This window comes from Agelaius phoeniceus, chromosome 5 (genome assembly GCF_051311805.1).
Source record: "Agelaius phoeniceus isolate bAgePho1 chromosome 5, bAgePho1.hap1, whole genome shotgun sequence".
In the NCBI taxonomy this organism is placed as follows: domain Eukaryota; kingdom Metazoa; phylum Chordata; class Aves; order Passeriformes; family Icteridae; genus Agelaius; species Agelaius phoeniceus.
In genome coordinates this window covers 43,956,794-43,969,705 of record NC_135269.1, presented here as the reverse complement: position 1 = coordinate 43,969,705, position 12,912 = coordinate 43,956,794, and the positions used below count along the sequence as shown (strand labels likewise).

Genomic DNA, 12,912 nt, shown 5'->3' with positions numbered 1-12,912 from the left:
ATAGTGGCAGCTATTTTACGCACAACTACAGTTCCATAACTGAATTAAATTACACGGCATTACAAGAAACTGTGACCTGAAATATATTTTAAAAATTTTAACACTTAGTAACACAAAGGGTAAATTGTTGCTTGTTTGCCCTATTCTTGTTATTCCTGAACTGGACTTAAAAACAGCCTCCTCCTCAGTTTCTTTGATATTTCAGTTGGCAAGTTAAACCTAGAATTGCCAATAAGGCAAATAGAGACTTGCTAAGAACTTTAAACTCTGCAGAGGGAAAAAGAGGGTTGAATAACTAATACATTTATCGCAAACATTGACAAAATTCAAAGTGCACTGGGCTTTGTACACAAGTACTGAGAGATTTAGACAGAAGTGCATACTATACAACCCCACCAACATAGTCCTGAATACATATTAACTTAATGACCCAGTGCCTCCACAGTGAAGGTGCTCACACAATAGCTGTGGAACCAGAAAAAATAATGCAGTTATTTTGTGACATATACACTTTATGATGTTAGGTTGCCATTCATTGAAATTCCATCATCCAGCAGGGACTGTATCCTCATGGTTGCCTGTGCCCAAAACCCAATATGTAAAATTTAACTTCAAAAAAACTCCAGGTCCCAAATAATAGTAAGTGGCATTGCTCATACACATAGAGTCTTTGACGTGCATACACAGCATGACTTACAGCTCAGATGGCCTAGCAGGTCTTATGATTTGAAATCTTACAAAATTTTTTCATCTAATTCCTTTTTTTAGCATTGACTTTTCCCAGCTTGATCGACAAAGGTGGAAAATAAATAATTCATTTTGTCACCCATCAGGCTGATTTCACAGGAAACTATGATTTACAAATGTGGAACTACATTCAGTTTGGAGTGTTGGATCTAAAACGGATTTCTAACACCTTTTACAGAAGTTTGACTGCCTAGAGCTCTTAACTACTCTGTATTTCATAACAGTTATGTTTCAGCAAGTATGAGGAATGCAATATGAGGACCCTCAAGAACTACCTTTATTATACTTATAGGCACCCAATGCCCCAGCAAAGTTGGTGATGCTTTACCATTTGCAAAGTTCAATCAGAACAGAAAGTTAAGGGAAGCCAAGCAGAAAAAGCATCCCACAGATTTAGATACAGTTGGTCCTAAAATAATCCCAATATTCACACTCAGGAGATAGTGAAACAATTTCTTTACTCAGTGGAGAGTGTGGAAAATGTAAGACAATGATCAGAAACATACTGGCTGCTTCAGGAAGGACCTCCTGTGGGCAAGCTTTATAACTTGGGCCTTCAAGAAGTGGGTTTACTGCAGTAAAACAGTGCTTGCCAATGTATGAGAGGAATGACAAGTATAGGTAAGACAGCATTCACAAAAATCACATGGATGTGATTTGAAATCCATGTCCCTGAGTGTTGTGCAAGTTCAGGCAAGGAAATCATGCGAGATCATAAGAAGCTGTTTCTGTACCAAGACATATCATCGATGCTAAAAATCCAAGACACAATGGACAGAAAAAAAATCAGAAATGAATTTCACAGTGCTGCCTTCACATTCCAAATACTCTCATACATTTATAGCAAATTTCTGTTAGATAATACAAACTTCAAGAACGCTTTACTGAAAAAATGAAGCCTTTTATAGAAAAAGCTGATTTGTTACCCTGTGCATGCCAAATAGGGATTCTATTTTTTTCACTGAGTAAACATGTCACATCATCAATTCATATTTTCTTTATCTATGTTGTAGGAAAAGATACATGAACACTTAGAGTGGGTCTGATACAGAAGGTTTTTTCGGATGTCCCATGTTCGTTCATCCCATAACCCTAAATTATCTTGCAATAAAAGAAGAGTAGAAGAGAGAAAGTCACTATGAAGCAAACATGTCCCCTGGCAGTAGAGCAAAAAGGGAAGATACAGAGGTGAGACTGACCATGTTGTCCAGTGGTTCAAGGCAAGCAGAACTCCTGCCCTCTGAACCTGGGAGAACTGAGCCTGAAGAGTCCAGAATGAGGACACAGCCACTCTTAATATGTACCAAATTTAAATCCATCCAAAGTTTGCAGAAGAGTTGCTATAACCCAAGAGAAGCTGTACTGGTGTGGAACATGAAAACCATGTAAAACAGCACTATTTTTGCTCACTTATTTTCTGCTTCAGTCTCCTACCTTCACCTTTTTCATCAGCACCCAAAACGGTGCAGACCCATAAGACAATCCAGCCTACTTTACAATTTCAGGAAAACAATATGACCTACACATAATCTGTAAAATTCATTAGATTTCTGTATCACATTATGGTGTTTATTCTGTTTAACATGTCATTTAGATGTTCTGTGACTCCAACAAAGAATAACTTCAGAAGAATCATATCAGTATTCCTAAATACCACCATCCTGCTATTTCCTTGCAGAAACACACAGCCCTTACCTGTACATGAATAATCATCAATGCGGATGTATCCAGTTTTGCAGACACACATGAAGGATCCTGGTGTATTCACACACATGGTGTTCTCACGACAGTAGTGCCGTCCTTCTGCACACTCATCAATATCTGTCAACAAGGCAAAGAGGAACACAAGTCAAACTCAGCAGTTATTTTTTGCAATCTCTCAATACATTGCTGTTCACTTCCATCAGAAGTGGGCTAGACTAAAGAGTTACTTAAATGCCAGTGCATTTTGGAAGCTTTTTGGCTTTCTCCTTTTAAAAAACCTGCTTGAAATATTCAAACAAGGGAAGCACCATGAGTTTCTGTGAACAGCTGTTAGTGGAGTTACAAAGAAGATTACACCGGCTTACATCTTTCCTTTTGAAGTACCTCTGATGTTATTCCTATCATTTAAATAGAACAGGGGAAAAAAAAACATAGTCCCCAACCACTGAGCAATGACCTCAGCACTGCAATGGCATCCATCACTGCACTCTGTGCAGTCACCTCGGTCACCAGCACACAAAACACACAGCTATATGCACACTACATGCCTTTGATCTAATGGGAACTGTTGTTTGGAAAGTAACTGTAAGGAACAGGGTAAGATCTGAAAAGACCCTGAAACTTAGTATAAATTTCTCTTAAAACAATAAAATAGTCAATCAGTATTTTTAATATATTTAAACACATGCATCTGTACCTGCAAATATCTACATACGTATGTACATAGATACATATGCACACTGTACCTGAAAGGAACCTGTGAGACTCTCACTCATATAAAGATCTGCTCTGACAGAACAAAATGCAACTTGATAAAATACTTGCTGGGGCAGAACACCTGTTGCAGTATAAGTTCCTAGAGCAAACTCCCAACATAAATGACTGTAGGCATGGAATTCAAAACTTAATTTGTTTTGGTACTCTCTTGGGTTTCAAAATCAGACATATTTCTTTTATCAGGTTACAATTCAATGGTAAGACAGAGAAAGCACTACGAATAACAAAAAACCTTCTGCATAGTATTATTATACTGTAAAAAAGAAAAGCTATATTAATTTGGAAGTGGTCAGTAGCACACTGTTCCTGTAACAGTAATGATAAAGACATCATTACTGAGATGCTCAGTACAGCTATTTCTATTGCCATGCAATGTGTCACTGAACCTTGCTACCAAAGTATGCTAAAAATCAAATGGGTGGATTGTTGGCCCGGTTTCCTTCCTGCTCATCAGTTTAGATTTCTTTCTTGTTTTCAATTATGTTTATAGCTTTCAGTGTTGAAAATAAAATCTCTGTATGGAAAAGCACTGTGTTGCAGAGTCTAATGATAACTCAAGATAAAAGACTGTATATACAAACTCAAATCAGGGTTGATTTCTCAATGCTGTGATGCTAAATGTCAACATTATTAACTCCTGCATTTTGCTCCTGCTTAGGTTGTATGCTTATCCTCCATTTCTTCTTATCCTCCCTGTATCTTTAAATCAAAAGGAATTTACCAACTGCACTCATTAACTGCTCTTTTCTTCCCCCCTTTGCATTCTTAGAAGATAATCTGCCTTCCTGTACAAACAGCGTGACACACTGAATATTACTGATTCTGTAGTAAGTTCCTAATTTCATCCAGTTTTGGAAAAAGAACTTTCCACAGGTCCTCTGCCCACAGGACTCTGCTGGAGAGGCTGGGGGCAGTTCACTACCTAACACGAAGGCGTCCACTGCAAAAGAATTTCATGGCTAATGTACTTTGGCTGGTTTCCTTCCCTTTACCTTGTAAATTCTGCAGGCATGAGAGAATCATAGGTGTATTAAGGTGCTAGTTTGGAAAAGTTAATATCACAATTTTTATGTACATGTGTACTTGCACAAATGAGCATGTATTTACAGTGAACACAGTGAGCACACTAAGGCTCCAAACACATTCTGTGAACTTCATCTAAGAACACCAAAAAAAAGTGAAGCTATCATAAGACCACTACAGCTGGTTTTGCACAGAGAGTGGAATGGGGCACAGATCTCCCAACTTACAGATGTTCTACAGAAACACAAGTGTGCTGTTCAGAAAAGCAGCCAACAGTTACAACATATGACTCAGCCTCTACAACAAATGATGCAACTTGTGTCTTTCATAATTCCAGCTAACAACTCCATATTAAATTAATTGTGTTGATTTATACTTAAGTAACAACATTAGTCTTCGCGTAATTAGAGGTCTTATGTTCTCAGTATCAACAGACTGCCTAGAAGCCAGCTCTGGCACTCTCAGAAAATTCTACTTAAAAATCCAGTGCCTCAGAACCATTAAATAGAGCTTTCTGAAAACTATAATAATGATTGCTTTGGAAGGTGAATAGCCACAGGAGATCCAAAATGCCAACAGTTTTTATTTTGCAGGGAAAAACTTAAAGTCACTCCTTTGATTCAAATCTCCTAATTCAGAAGTGCTCTAAATAAAAGCTTTCACTTTGCCAGCATACCACATATTAAGATTTTAAAAAATGTTTTATTTATAATCATCTTTTTTTCACAAACCTTGCTTGTTCAACTGATTAAAAAAAAGGGAAGAAAACTCAACCCACATCTGTTCAGGTTAATTCTGAAGTGTTCATTTGGACAAATCTGATGTACTGTTTTTTTCAAACTGATTTGCAAAGGAATTGCTCATATTTTTTAAATGCTCACTAGAACTCAGAACTCCCACCTAACCCTCTGTTATTGCTACTAGCACAAGTTTATTTTACATTGGCACCTGAACACCCTCTATACCATGGACACACAGCAGGTAAGAAGATACTTTTACAAACAATTTACAACTTTAATACTAGATAAAGATAATTAATACAAAAAAGGGTAAAATAACAGTCAAATGACAACTAGTCACATAGAGATTGACCATACTAAAAGCCTGCAATTCCATTCCCCCTTTGGCACTCCATATGGGAGCTTAGGTTAAGGTATTACAGATCAAGGAGTACTGAACTAGGGCAGGGAATGAGCCCAACATCTGTTGTCTTTCAAAGCTACCAAAATAAAAGCCTCTTCATCCTGTTCACTGGTTGAAAACACCAGTGTAGCCAGTCATGGTGTGAGCCCAGTCAGCAGCCAAGCCCCAGGCAGCCACTTGCTTACTCTCCAAACAGTGGGATCAAGGAGAGAATCAGAAGGATAAAAGATAGAAAACTTGTGGATTGAAATATAGACTAGGAAAAGCAAAGGCTGCACACACAAGCAAAGCAAAACCAGGGGTTAATTCACTGCTTTGCAATGGCAGGCAGGTGCTCAGCCATCTCCAGGAGAGCAGGGCCCCATCACATCTAAAGGTGCCTTGAGAAGACAAACTCTATCAGTCCAAAAATCCTCCCTTCCTCCTCCTTTCCCCCAGTGCATACACTGAGCACGATGGCACATGGTCTGGGATCTCCCTGGGGCCACTTTGGGTCACCTGTCCTGGCTGTGTCTCCTCCCAACCCCCCAGGCACCCCCAGTCTCCTCCCCAGTGTGGCAGCAAAACAAGTATGAAAGGCCTTGGCTCTGTGTAAGCTCTGCTCAACAAAAACATCTCTATTATCACTGTGTTCAGCAAAATCCTAAAATACAGCCCCACACCAGCCACTGTGAAGAAAATTAACCCTACCTAGGCCAAAACAAGCATGCCACCTTTAGACAGAAATGCACAACAGAAAATCTTATGCATTTCCATATCTAAGAAATCCTACAACATCTATCTTAATTTCCTTTTGCCAAAAAGCCTCGTTAGCATATTAATGCATATTCAGGTTTTACTGTTCAGCCAGTAAGATACTGAAGTCAGTTCAATAGGATGAATGCACCACTCCAATGGCTCTACACATTCAACAATAAAGACTTGTGTGCTTGAAGTCTGTGATGTGATACTGAGCCACCAGCTGTGATGTACTGACAACAGTGTAGTCATGGAGATCATCAACCTGCTCTGTTCCCAGTGGAACAGATAAAAGGGGCACCTCTGGGAAAACTGGTTAGTGCAAAAGTGTTTGGAATCTGCACTTCAATGATTTATTTATACTTGCAAAAACATCAAAAACAGAAAAAAAACCCTGAAAAACCTGCCTTTCTTGATTCCCCCAAGCACTCAAACAAAATTAATGCAAAATATATAACCGAAGAAAAGTTTCCCTGTATCCCTTTCTCCTGCACCCTAATGAGTTTGCTTCCCCAGAGTAAAATTCCCAGTTATATTTTACAATCCCATTAATAAGAACAGAACTTGACCTGCAATCTATAAATCATTGTTGACTAAAACCTCACAGTAACAAACAAAGCCTCTCCTTAGGCCTCCCTATATACATCACTGTCTTGATCTAGCACAAAAGCCTTCCAGAACAAATGAGTCTGGTCATTATCACTAAGTCAGTAATTATCAGCTGTTATGAGAAGAGGCTACTCCCAGAACTGAGTATCCTTTATGGATAGTGTCCTGCCTCCAGATAGTTCCCTTAAAACTCAATAGTGTCTAACACCAGTGATCCCTGGTCACCCTTAAAGAGGTATACGGCAGCCAGGGAGATCACTGGTGTTAGACACTATCCAGTTTTAATGGAAGGGCTAAAACTCTTGCAGGATTTTTTGCAACAAGTAACATTAACTACCCAAGAAGAAAGGGAACAGGGACATGAAAAGCCTTATTTATTAAAAAATTATTTAATAAACACATTAAAAATTACCCTGAACACAAGAGCGGAGTAGATTAGACCTACAATTTAAAATAAAACAAATAAAACCCCTATGGGTTTTATCTTAATAAAACAATATGTTTTCACAGCCTATAAATATCAAGCACCACCTTTACCTGCTCAAGAGGCTAATGTTTTTTCATCACTCACACAACTCCATCCTGATCTGAGGAGATCTGCTCTTACTCTGCTGGTAAGAGCAAGGGCATCACCACTCTCTACTCCTGTGAATCCCAGGATTCTCTCCCCGCTGAGAATCCCAAGGATGGATACCAGTTACTATGATCCCAACATAGGCCTTTCAGGCCCTTAGCTTTATCACTACCAACCTGACTCATACAGAGAGACAAGCAGGGAAAGATTGAGACTCTTCTCTTGGTCCTGACCTAGAAAAAGGGCATCATAAAATCAGCAGGTGCTACTCAACAATTAAGGTACTATGAAAATGAACAGTGACCATTCACAGCAACCAATAATACCATTGAAAAGGTAAATGAGGATTTAAAACCTTTACAGCAAACATAACCTGTTCTGCACCTGGAACAGGATCACAGAGGAAAAGAAGTTCTGCCCATTTACTTTCTCTTTGTCATCCCTCCACCAACAAGTCCTACCTTTCTCACTTTCTACCTCTGACATCAAGCTTCTCTGCTGTTTTCCTCCTGCAACCACTTTCTACCTACATTTAGTCCTGTCTTCAGATTTTGCTCACTTTGTCTCTCCTCCTGTACTCAACCCATCAGCTCTTATTCCTTAAAAGAAAAAGAACAGAGCATAACTTTGAAGTAAGATCCCACCAGCTTACCCATCTGTGAAAGTATTCGGCTTTTGTATTTCCACCACCAAACACACTACCTTCCCAACTGCTCAAATGTTTAGTATGCTAAAACTTCCTCATTGCTCTAATAAAAATATTCCCAGTAGGGTCTCTCCTACTCCCGTGATCTTATTTCCAAGCTCCTACTCTCTTCAGCTTCCCTCCATTTTCACCTACTGCCTAGTTTCAAAATCTTGTGTGTTTTGGTTTCCATAACACTATCTTCTACATGTCTCTTTTCGTATAAACCCTTTCTCACTTGCCATCTAAGATGAAAAAATATCTTGGGGCTCTGGCACAGCCCTTCCTCCTCCTCCTCCCACTACTATTTCTAAACTCTCCATCACCTGTCAAGCCTATGGTTTGACTATTGCTGTTGCCTCCAGTCAGTTACAAAACAATCATTGCACTTTTATTTTGCTTTGCTCTATCAAATCCACTGCAGCAGTTTTTACAACTGACATATCCCACAAAGGATGTAACCATCAACTTCAATCAAAATTGTGTATTTTTTCACATTATTTATTCCAGCTGACAGCACCACCATAGTTGTTATCACTCCTACCCTCTTTAGATAATTTTCAACTTTTTCTTCTCTTTAAACCCTGTGCTTTTGCTGCTACCAACAGCCAGTGAAAAGCCTGGCCCCTACAGCAAAATTAGCAAGAGGTAACATGTATACAATCTACGTCCAAAATTGTTTTTTGCTCTTGGGGAGTTTTATTACTTTTATTTTTGTCTACCTTTCTAGACCTGTGTGTCTCTCCTCCCCCAAAGAGAAAAGCACTAGAACCTAAGGAATCACAATTAATCTAGCCCTGTGAATCAACTATAAGAACATACTCCTCATGCTGAGTTAAAGCATACAAAAATTACCTCAAGCATACACAAAGACCAAGAAGAAAAGGGTAAAATAACCTTCCATTATTCCCACCATGCTGGTCCCAAAAAAGAACTTGGCTGCTAACAACTCATGCAGCAGTGCATAGGGAGGGTAAGAAGAATTGGGCAGTTACTAGTGTATATTGATTTTATTGAATTATTAACAGATCTGTAGAGAAACTGGGTGAGGTGGATTCTAAGTGTTAGCACTCTGTAAGTAATCTAAGAAGATGTTATTGATGAAATTGATAAAGCATTAATTAGACTAAAAATAAATTCTAACTGCTGCTTCTTCACATAGGGCATATTATTTCCTAGCCCCTAACTAAACTGCACAGTTAACACATATATATTGTACACATGCTGGTTCTTTTCCCTTCACGCTCTTTTAAATCTCTGATCTTTGCTTAAGTTCATGATTTCTCTGTTCATCTCCTGCAGCCTCTGAAGAGGCCACCAGGACAAAAAAATACTTGAAATAAAAGCAAAGTCACTCAAGGTCTACGTTCCTTGACTCAAGTTCTATATAGCTTTGCAAGGACACAATGCAACAATACAGCATTTCAGAAATATCATTTTTAACAGTACAAAGAGTTGTTTTTATTTCAACTTGCCCCAGTTTTTGGAAAGGAAGACAGGCTGTAGAGATAAAACTGTCCTTGTTAAGACATGCAGTAGGAGATATTGCTCAGCAGCTACTTGTGAATGTGAGACTCTTGGAAGAAATGGAGGTCTTTATCTCAGTCTTGTGAAAACATTACTGGACTCCACACTTATGTAGTTTTAAAAATATGTATCACATGAAAATTTTGAAAACAAATACTGTCTGCCATCATGGAATATTTTACTTGTCAAACTGCATCTTCCTACAATTTAATACCTTATAATTAATTCATATAGTAGTATACATGTGATGAAACAAGTACCTATATATAGCTATTTGTCAGACATGAAAGCATCCCAGGAGGCCTTTCGTTAGGCTCCAAATAACTGGTCTGATACAGTTGCATACTGAGAATAAAAAGGATGTTGTATATGACTAATTAGTCAATTCTGAAAATCAGAACAACTTACTGGAACTCCAGGTCATGATCCAACGCCCTTCAGCACTGGACTGACTTAGGATTACATCTTTAAATCTGAATTGCAAAATAATATTCTTCTTTTCTTAGTTAAGTATGACAACTTATCATTTTGAACTGTGAATGTCAAGAATTTCAAATACTTGCCACTCATCGTGTTTTGGTTTTCCCCTATTTTAAAAGGGTAATGAGGAACATTAATATTTTTATACAGAGACTACAAATATCTATTGGGTTCTTCTCAGGAAGACAAGGCACAGATTGTACTGAAGCAATGTACTTTAAAGCTCCCTCTTGGAAGACAGCAAAGACAGCACCTGTGAGCAGTGGTAAGGCCCCCATGAGTGGGTTAAACTGTCTTTGGGTCTAAACCATGCAGCATATTCTTGTGAGCTACCTGGTAGATCACTGCCTCTTCTACAGAAAAGTGCTGATACCACAACTCAGCCGTCCCTCAAACTGTGCCAAACTAGTTACAGGTACCAGAACAGATACAAACACTGTGGCTGCTATTGCTCTGCACTCTTCATGAAAGAACGTTTGTTTTAAATTCAGTTTGCCCTAACGTAAGGCATTTCTCTGTCCTTTTTACAACTCTTGGGAATCCAGCCTTTATGTATTGTTGCACTTTTAGACTGAGAAATGTTGCACTTTTAGACTGAAGTTTTAAAAGTTACAAAAGAAACCCGACCATTTGGCTGTGGGTACTTTTCACATAGTCAAAACACCTAATTTTTTCAGTAGTCACCTCCCAGCTAACAGTGAAAACTGAACCGAAAGTAAAACAAGAACAAAACTAAGGCTTTATTTTCTTTTCTCTTTTGCTTGCAGATCTACTTAATTTGTATGGAAACTCTCACCTTCTCATCTGAAGACAAATCACATCATATGTTTATATTGCAAGTGGAAAAGGGCTGCTCTCAGGGCAATAAAACCTCTCCTTACCAGATAGTAGTAGCAGAGTTTAAAAAAGTTTTCAAGAAGCTCCCTTCATATGATTAGTTTCAGCTGCTTGTTTTTTTCTTAATTGTAGTAACATCTTTCTCAACCCTGGCTATGGCTGGATGATAGAATCATTCCAAACATAGTTTGTATATGTACAAATTTTAGGATGTATTCAGTGTTACTTGATTTTGTTTACTTCTGCATTAATTATCTCACTGCTACAAGTGATGACACAATCTGTACCTCGGTGGGAACCACAGTCTATGAACTGGCGTCAGGGATACTGCTTCTGCACTTTAAGTTAGGAATAAACTTTACTATTTTCCTTAACTAAGGCTATATCAGACAAGAAGGATTGGTCCCACTCCACCACACTGACACATTAAAACTGCTTTTCTAATTCCACATATTAAGATTTCTCACTAACATAATGATGGAAATAAGATGACAGTGCTTTTGATGAGAAAAATATTAATAATTGATAATACATTAATGCTATTTAATATTAACATTTCATTTTAATATTAATACAATTTAATTAGTTTTTTATAGAAATTTGGAAATAAAATTCCTCCCTCCTAGAGTGAAAGTTTTTCTTTCTGCTTGATTGGTTTCCCAACCCCACTCAAAATGACTAGGTAGTGACTCAAACAAACTGCCAGCTGATGGAGATGGAAATCTTTATTTCTTATCTACATGTGATACTATTGACACTTTTCACTTCCAAAAAATACTTTTTCTCAGAAGAGGGAAGTGTGAGTCCCAGGTTCACAAGTCCCAGGTTCACAAAGCTGACAGTACTGCAGAGCTTTTAAGTAGGACTCTTACTCAAAAAAAATGGTGCATACCATGAAGACAGCAAAGCTATCAAATAGCTCAGTACTGTCTATTAAAGACCCAGAAGACTTGATAGAATATATTATAATACTTTGAGGGTTATCTCTATTATGGAAGTCTCTTGCTTACACTCTCCCAATATTACACTTAATTTAAGAAAAAGTATGTTCTTTATAACTCTTCTTGGCCAATATGATGCAACACATATCCTACTGCAATTTGATTGTAACTACTTATCCTTTGTAGGAATCTTCTCTTCACTACAATCTGTGGAAGTCAAATTAATTTTGAAAATGTACTTTATTTTTGTAATCCAGTAGTTAAAACCAACAAGATTAACAAGAAGATTAACAACAGATTGTACTAATTAAGTAAGTGAAGAAGTGAAATATTCCTATTTTTGGGGAAGAGGGTTAATAGTATTTTTAAGCATACACAGGGATAAATTAGTAAATCTTTCCAAACAGAATAGTAACATACAACTGTGAGCTAAGGGACACCTGATAAGGTCTAACCAAGTGTCTTTCTGACGTGCTCCAGAAATCTCTGGAACGAGGCAATTTCTCCTCTAAGACTGCTTACTTCCCTCCACTGGCAATGATTCAGATCAAGCCAGCTTATTCAAAAGCATATTTCTCAACTGAAAACCATCTCCCCTCAAGGGACAATCATCAGTGAAGCTGATGTAATTCTCAAATCCAGACAAAGTCATTCAGTCTTTGGTCTAATTTCATCTGCTACACTTGAAACTGGGACAAACATGACAACAGCAGAGAAACTAGAAGAGTTAGTGAGGAGAAAGAATAAATTAGAATATAAATTGAAAATTGTTTCACAAAAAATCGTTTTAAGTTAACTATGTTGTATACTGTGTAAATAGTACAACTAAATTTCCAAATATCAAAAAATAAACATCATGTCCACACACCCATAACATAAATTTGTCACATGTAGAGGGCTGACCCTGGTCAACAATTTGGCACCCAGCAGTTCCTTTCTTGCTCAACCCCTCAGTGGGATGGAGGGATTAGCAAAAAGAGTGAAAGTGAGAAAACACTCATGAGTTGATATAAATGAAATATTTTTGATATCATAAAATAACTGAAGGGGATAGGAAAAAAAAAGGACTCAAAGGTAACCACTCTCCAGCTACCACCAGCAGACTGATGCTTGACCAATCTCTGAGA

General features: G+C 37.9%; 1 protein-coding gene across 2 annotated transcripts in view; it reads right to left on the bottom strand.

Annotated features, from left to right (window-relative positions):
* The window catches only part of NELL2 (neural EGFL like 2), a 134,607-nt gene that overhangs the window by 58,106 nt on the left and 63,589 nt on the right, over nucleotides 1–12,912 (bottom strand). For both annotated transcript variants that reach the window (XM_077178886.1, XM_054631332.2), the window contains exon 13: nucleotides 2,443–2,568. In XM_077178886.1, coding sequence (XP_077035001.1) covers nucleotides 2,443–2,568 — 126 coding nt within the window. The remainder of the gene's footprint in view (nucleotides 1–2,442; nucleotides 2,569–12,912) is intronic.